This window comes from Salmo salar, chromosome 09 (genome assembly GCF_965601325.2).
Source record: "Salmo salar chromosome 09, fSalSal1, whole genome shotgun sequence".
Taxonomy (NCBI): domain Eukaryota; kingdom Metazoa; phylum Chordata; class Actinopteri; order Salmoniformes; family Salmonidae; genus Salmo; species Salmo salar.
Genome location: NC_138299.1, coordinates 131006752 through 131014282, shown reverse-complemented (window position 1 = coordinate 131014282; position 7531 = coordinate 131006752). Strand labels below are relative to the sequence as shown.

Genomic DNA, 7531 nt, shown 5'->3' with positions numbered 1-7531 from the left:
TAGCTAATCCTTTTCTTAACCTAATTCTAACATGCTACTGTTAATTATTCTAACCTGCTGTGTTAGTTCTCCTAAACTGATAAGTAACGTATGTCCGTAGCTGGGTTAAGTTTGGATCAAGTGCTTGTTGTCAACAAACCATTAGTGTCATGGACACTTACTCATAGTTGTGGCTGCTTTGCGTGATTTGTCTCTACCTTCATGCCCTTTGTGCTGTTGTCTGTGCCCAGTAATGATTGTACCATATTTTGTGTTGATACCATGTTGTCATGTGTTGCTGCCATGCTATGTTTTAGGTCTATGTTGTGTTGTCTCTCTTGTCACGATGTGTGTTTTGACCAATGTATATTTAATCCCAGCCCCCGTCCCCGCAGGAGGATTTTTGGCTTTTGGTAAACCATCATTGTAAATAAGAATTTGTTTTAACTGACTTGCCTAGTTAAATAAATATCATTACGCCGGGGAACCCGGCTCATGCCCCGTTACAAAATGCAATCAATTTTCACCTGCTATTAACTCCTCCTACATGGTGAACCGGGCCATCTTAATCGAATCCCCTCACCTGCTGTTCCTTGAGCTTGTTCTAACGAGACGTGTTGACACCATCCAAAACATTTCCCACAACAGTCGGGAAAGAAAATGAGTCTTCCAGACTCCAGATCGCCGGGTAAACAGTCTTCTCCGGGGCTACAGGTAAGGAAAAGTGTTAATTGTGAACTAGTCATTCAGTACAAGCATCTGGAATGTTTGGAGGAAGTTGCTTATTTGTTAACTTCTTCAGCTTCTCGATTACCTTCAGCCTGAGACGGTATAAAGTAGTCAACGTTCTCTCTCTCTAGGTCATGAATACAGTCTGCTTTGTAACCGATTTACGAGTTTGTTCTAAAATAGTAGCCTCATGATGACAAATGTGTATTCTACACTATTGCGATCTCACGCAAATCTGGGCTAGTATTCACGAAGCGTTTCAAAGTAGGAGTGCCGCTCCAGGAACAGTTTTGCCTTTTATATCATAATTAATATGATTATACGGGGGACCTGTTCCTAGAGTAGTACTTCTACTCTAAGAACTAAAAGTTATTGGCTCTCATACTGACAAGTGTGGAGGGTGTTGCTGCTCTGCTGACCAGGCACATCCTTGAGACTACAGTATTTATCTACCGTGTAGCAGGTGGACGATTCCTTATCTCACACTGAGTCAGTCCACCTCTTGAGACAAATAGCTTGAAATGGACCTGCTGACTGATTGCCACATTGTTATGTAGGCGGTGTCCCTACTTCTTTCATTACATAATTCAATATATATAATGGTTTATTTGAAATAATGAATTTTAAGTTTATTTGTGCTTCATTGATGTGTAGTGATAGTAGATAGAATATGTGAAGTGGGCCTTGACCATACTCCGTTCCTAGCCCATTCCCTAATAGTTTCTAACCCTAACGGTCCCTATCCCTCCCTGTACCTAACCTTAGCAGTCTCCCTGTCCCCAGAGTTGTTCTGTAGTGCAGCTGAATGTGGGTGGTCATATGTTCACCACATCTCTGTCTACGCTGCGTAAACACCCTGACTCCCAGCTGGCCTTCATGTTCAGTAGTGGTCAGCAACCCAAATTGCCCACCGACGCCAAGGGACGCTACTTCATTGACCGCGACGGGACGCACTTCGGAGCCATTCTTCAGTTCCTACGCACCCAGCGCCTGCCCACAGAGAGTGTTCTGGAGGTTTGTGACAAACACACACACTAGTCCATATGTTTGAACCCTGAACCAATGAGGTAGCCCATCATGCATTGTCATCATCCCTGAGATCTTTTGCTCCCAGTAGTTACGACACTTCATAATGAGAGTCCTACGTGTGGTTGTGTGTAACAGGTTTACCAGGAGGCGCTCCACTATGACGTCAGAACCCTGGTGAAGCAGCTGCAGGACTCAGCCCAGCTGTTTGGAGAAACAGTGGGGAGGCAGCAGTTCATCTCCAGGGTCCCCAACTATCTGGAGAACCTGGAGGTACAATGGCTCTGATATAATAACAATACCAATACCTAACGCCTGGGGTGATCCAGCAGCCTAAGCCGCTGTCTCTGGATTACATGTATTGAACTACTGCGGCAAGCATGAGTTTGAATACGACCCAGTGCTCTAGCACTCTCTCTGCGCCCATCTACTCTTATCTATCCTGTCCAGTAAACACCACAAATGTGAATGGAGTGGGACTGACCCACTCCTTAATTTTTAATTTTTTTTAAATACAAAAACTGCCTCTACATCGTCCCTGTCAAAAAACTGATATCAATAAATATGAGAGATTTATTTATGGTCACTGCTATATGACTACCAGGTGTTGGTGAGAGTGGCCCGAGCAGAAGCCATCGCTGCCCGTCACTCTGCTGTCATCGTTTGTGTTCTGAGGACCGAGGAGGACCTGGGTCGCTATGACAATGCCGTCAACAACCTGGAGGAACAGGAAGTGGTGCGGTTCGGACCATGGAAGGTGTGTAACTGTACTTAATAGTTTTTATATGACTACTACTGATGCCACAAAGGCACTTTCAGCTGGAAAAGTTGATTTTTTCGTGACAGTTCCTCTTTAAATGGTTCTCTTTCAAATACTCGTTTCGATGTCTCACGATGGGATTTGCTGGATAGGAGGATTATTACGGAAGAACCAGTCACACAACGTGTTACACTGCTAGCTATCGAGACCTGGTTAGCCCACGCTGCAAAACATAAGCTAACTTGGTTAGCTCGCTGGAAAGCAAGCTAACCACACTAGCATTCATACGTGCACAGCAGCAGTGTTACTAGATCCCTTCTCATTTATTTTAACCTACGTTCACTCGTTTGTGTTAATTAACTTATACAGACGCTTTAGCCTTGTGGCTCTACGGTCGTGGGAGAATATCAGCCTGAAGTCAAAAACCGTGCCCACGCGGTTCCCTTTGGCTAGCACTGTGCTAGCTAAAGCGCACCATAGCCACGCAAGGTAGCTGCTAGCTAGCTAATGCCTTACTAGCCTCGTGGCTAGTACAGTGGAAAAACCCTGGAATGAGTAGGTGTTCTAAAAGTTTTGACCGGTAGTGTGTTTCCTTTGCAGCAGCACACTTTCGTGGTCTTGCTCCGATGGGGAAAATGGAGGATCTGCACTTTACCCCCAAGCGCCCTCCTCCCCTTTGCGCCTTTTCAGGTTCCAGCCAGGATGTCCGTCCTCCCTCTGGTCTCATCAGACAAATGGAGCATGATGACAGATTGCCAGTTGCCATTTATCATGGTTGTCTTCCCATGCCTCGCAGCATTTTGGCTCAAACTGTCTCTTGTGCGCAAGCGAACACAGTAGAACAGATTCACGAGTGCAGCTCCAGTTCACGCAGTTGGGCCATTGCCCGCTCTACCTCCTTTTACTGGAGCGAATGTCTGAGGATACTTTTGCTGTTATTAACCTTCCTCCTCGGAGTAGGGCCAAGACAGACCAGATACTGCTTTACTGCAAGGGTGATATCTTATGTTTTTTTTTTCTCTGGTAAGCAGAGTGAGGGAACAAGGCTTATCCCTCATCTTAGAGCCTCTCGACAGCCAGGGAAGCTCTGGTTGGCAGAGATCACGCAGCTACCTTTACGCAGGGATCTTTTGGCCCAAGCGAACAACATTTTCCACCCTGCCCCAGGAACCATTGCCCTCTGGGCCTGGCCCATGAGAGGATGAATCTGAATGCGACAAGCTTTCCACTCCGAGTCATTGAGACTATCCAGAGTGCCAGTGTCTCTTCTACACTGTATGGAACTAGTGGTGCGTTTTTGAGAAGTGGCTATCCCATTGGATAGTGGAGGCTGTTATACTGGCCACCCCACATACATTTGAGGTTTTATTGACTGGATGTCACTGCACCTTTCTTTGGCGCATACTGCCCTCAGTGTCGGAGCCTGAGGGTTGATCATGTCGGACTGTGATATAGGAGTTGGGCATATCCCATAGTGAGACAGCTTTCAAATACTTGATTCGGTAACTCAAGGTTAATTGCGTAACCCTGGTTCTCTGAAAATATGGGTGAGATGTCTCACTGCATTTCTCTGCTCGCACGACTGCAATGAAGAAGAGGCATGCTTGAGATTGACCAGAGTGTGGGGAGAGTGGTGCCTTATAAAGAGGGAGGGACACCACATTCAATTACAACCTATCTGCCTCTGACAGACGTTGTGTGATTGGTTCTCCCGTAGCTATCCGCCTATCCAGTGAATCCCATAGTGAGACATCATTCTCACTCATATTCTCAGAGAACCATGGTTATGCAGAGAACATGGGTTACGCAAGTAACCTTGAGTTATGTGTGATTTATGTGTTTTTCTCATTGTTTGTGTGCGCTACAGGCCCCTCCGACTGCCATTGACCTGTTGGACTGCATCAAGATGGATGTAGAGGCCAGGGGATACAAAGTGAGATACGAGCCTCACAGCTCAGACAGAGGCTTTCTGTTCAAGACCAATGATGGATTCCTGTACAAACTAATCTTCACTTGGTGGTAACAGAATGACAGAAGTGTGTGGTGTAGAACATCTATGGCGGCCTTCTGATTCTCTACCCTTCTTCAGAAGTGTGCACTCCCCCTCATGCATTTAAAACTATTTGATTTGTGTAAACGAGTCTGGAGGGTGTTTCCACCATATTTATTACACCAGTCCATTCCTTTTAAATCCACGAGGGGGACTGTATGAGTGCTCACTTCACCCTTCACGTTCCCAGACAGAGACTTGTGCAGAGATCCTATTATATTAGAATATATTTAGAAATTAATTGGATCATATTGAAGTTCTAATGTGTCATTCTATGGAGGTGTGTGTGTGTGTATAGATGTACACTCCCCTACGTATTTATTTGGACAGTGAAGCTAAAACGTTTAATTGGGATCTATACTCCAGCATTTGGATTTGAGATCAAATGTTTCATGAGGCGACAGTACAGACTGTCACCTTTTATTTGAGGGTATTTTCATACATATTTACTGTTATTTTATGAATCTAATCCCCCCCCCCATTTGAAGGTGTGTAACACTGGTAACCCTGTGTAACACTGGTAACCCTGTGTAACACTGGTAACCCTGTGTAACACTGGTAACCCTGTGTAACACTGGTAACCCTGTGTAACACTGGTAACCCTATCAATCCCGAGACCCCAGCAAAAATCAGCATGTCAAACCAAAAACTGTTTTTTCAAAGTGTTTGCTAATTTATAATACAAAAAAACTAGACATATGACATTTACATAAGTATTCTGACCCTTTACTCAGTACTTTGTTGAAGCACATTTGGCAGCAATTACAGCCGTGACTGTTCTTGCGTATGACTCTACAAGCTTGGCACACCTGTATTTGGGGAGTTTCTCCCATTCTCTGCAGATGCTTTCATGCTGGATGGGGAGTGTTGCTGCACAGCTATTTTTAGGTTTCTCCAGAGATGTTCAAGTCCAGGCTCTGGCTGGGCCAGTCAAGGACATTCAGAGACTTGTCCCGAAGCCACTCCTGTGTTGTCTTGACTGTGTGCCTAGGGTCATTGTCCTGTTGGAAGGTGAATATTCGCCCCAGTCTGATGTCCTGAGCACTCTGGAGCAGGTTTTTGTCAAGGATCTCTCTGTACTTTGCTTCGTTCATCTTTGCCTCGATCCTGACTAGTCTCCCAGTCCCTGATGCTGTAAAAACCCTCCACAGCCTGATGCTGCCACCACCATGCTTCACCCTAGGGATGGTGCCAGGTTTCCTCCAGATGTGATGCTTGGCATTTAGGCCATAGAGTTCAATCTTGGTTTCATCAGAGCAGAGAATCATTCTCATGGTCTGAGAGTCTTTAGGTGCCTTTTGGCAGACTCCAAGCGGGCTGCCGTGTGCCTTTTACTGAGGAGTGGCTTCCGTCGGGCCACTCTATCATAAAGGCCTGATTGGTGGGGTGCTGCAGAGATGGTTGTCCTTCTGGAAGGTTCTCCACAGAGGAACTCGAGCTCTGTCGGAGTCAACCATTGGGTTCTTGGTCACCTCTCTGACCAAGGTCCTTGTCCCCCGATTGCTCAGCACTAGGAATAGTTTTGGTGGTTCCAAACTTCTTCCATTTAAGAATGATGGAGGCCGGCCCTCCTGGGTGGCGCAGTGGTCTAAGGCACTGCATCGCAGTGCTAGCTGTGCCACCAGAGATTCTGGGTTTGAGCCCAGGCTCTGTCGCAGCCGGCCGCGACCGGGAGGTCCATGGGGCGACGTACAATTGGCCCAGCGTCATCCGGGTTAGGGAGGGTTTGGCCGGCAGGGATATCCTTGTCTCATCGCGCACTAGCGACTCCTGTGGCGGGCCGGAAGCAGTGCACGCTGACCAGGTCGCCAGGTGTACGGTGTTTCCTCCGACACGTTGGTGTGGCTGGCTTCCGGGTTGGATGTGCGTTGTCAAGAAGCAGTGCGGCTAGGTTGGGTTGTGTTTCGGAGGACGCATGGCTCTCGCCCTTGCCTCTCCCGAGTCCATACGGGAGTTGCAGCGATGAGACAAGACTATAACTACTACCAATTGGATACCACGAAATTAGGGAGAAAAAGGGGTAAAAAAAAGAATGATGGATGCCATTGTGTTCTTGGGGACCTTCAATGCTGCAGACATTTTTTGGTACCCTTTCCCAGATCTGTGCCTTGACACAATCCTGTCTCGGGGCTCTACGGACAATTCCTTCGACCGCATGGCATGGTTTTTGCTCTGACATGCACTGTCAACTGTGTGACCTTATATAGATGGGTATGTGTCTTTCTAAATCATGTCCACTCAATTGAATTTACCACAGGTGGACTCCAAGTTGTATAAACATCTCAAGGATGACCAATGGAAACAGGATGCACCAATTTCGAGTCTCATAGCAAAGGGTCTGAATACTTATGTAAATACATTTAAGTATTTTATAAATTTGCTAAACATTTCTCAACCTGTTTTTGTATTGTCATTATTGGGTATTGTGGAGGATCATTTTTCTTAAATCCATTTTAGTCTGTAACGTAGCAAAATGTAGAAAAAGTAAAGGGATCTGAATACTTTCTGAAGGCACTCTATATTTAGCCTCACAATTAAGTGTTTTACAAAAAAAAATTTGGGGACCACCAGGGTTACAAGTAGGACACAACAAAATTTGACATCAACAGTTGCTTTCATGAGTTTATTGACAAATGTAAATTAAAGCATCAACCTGATACAGTTAATTGATATGAATGCTGTAAGTACAGAGATTGTTTGATTAGTGACGGTGAAAACTCTGTGGGGTTTGGAGTTTGTGACATCAACTATCTGAGCTTATTACAGTATTATAGACACTGTCCTGGGGTTTCCTATGATCTTCCATGTAGAATGATCCCTTACCTTCTAACCAGTGGTGTAAAAATACTTTAAAGTACTACTTAAATAGTTTTTAGGGGTATCTGTACTTTACTTTACTATTTATATTTTGGACAACTTTTGCTTTACTACATTCCTAAAGAAAATTATGTAACTTTTACTTCATACATTTCCCTGACACCCAAAAG

General features: G+C 45.3%; 1 protein-coding gene across 1 annotated transcript; it reads left to right on the top strand.

Moving 5' to 3' along the window:
* Positions 1-536: 536 nt before the first annotated feature.
* On the top strand, positions 537-7214 carry kctd14 (potassium channel tetramerization domain containing 14). Its single transcript, XM_014214555.3, has 5 exons — positions 537-693; positions 1492-1722; positions 1873-2007; positions 2339-2491; positions 4362-7214. Exons 1-5 carry the CDS (start codon positions 640-642, stop codon positions 4515-4517), a joined length of 729 nt encoding a protein of 242 aa, XP_014070030.3. The 5' UTR covers positions 537-639; the 3' UTR covers positions 4518-7214.
* The last annotated feature ends 317 nt before the right edge of the window (positions 7215-7531 follow it).

Coding starts and splice junctions, on each gene's coding strand:
- kctd14 (XM_014214555.3), top strand. CDS start 640: ATGAGTCTTCCAGACTCCAGATCGCCGGGTAAACAGTCTTCTCCGGGG. Junction 694..1,491: donor AGTCTTCTCCGGGGCTACAG/GTAAGGAAAAGT, acceptor CCCTGTCCCCAG/AGTTGTTCTGTAGTGCAGCT. Junction 2,008..2,338: donor ACTATCTGGAGAACCTGGAG/GTACAATGGCTC, acceptor TATGACTACCAG/GTGTTGGTGAGAGTGGCCCG.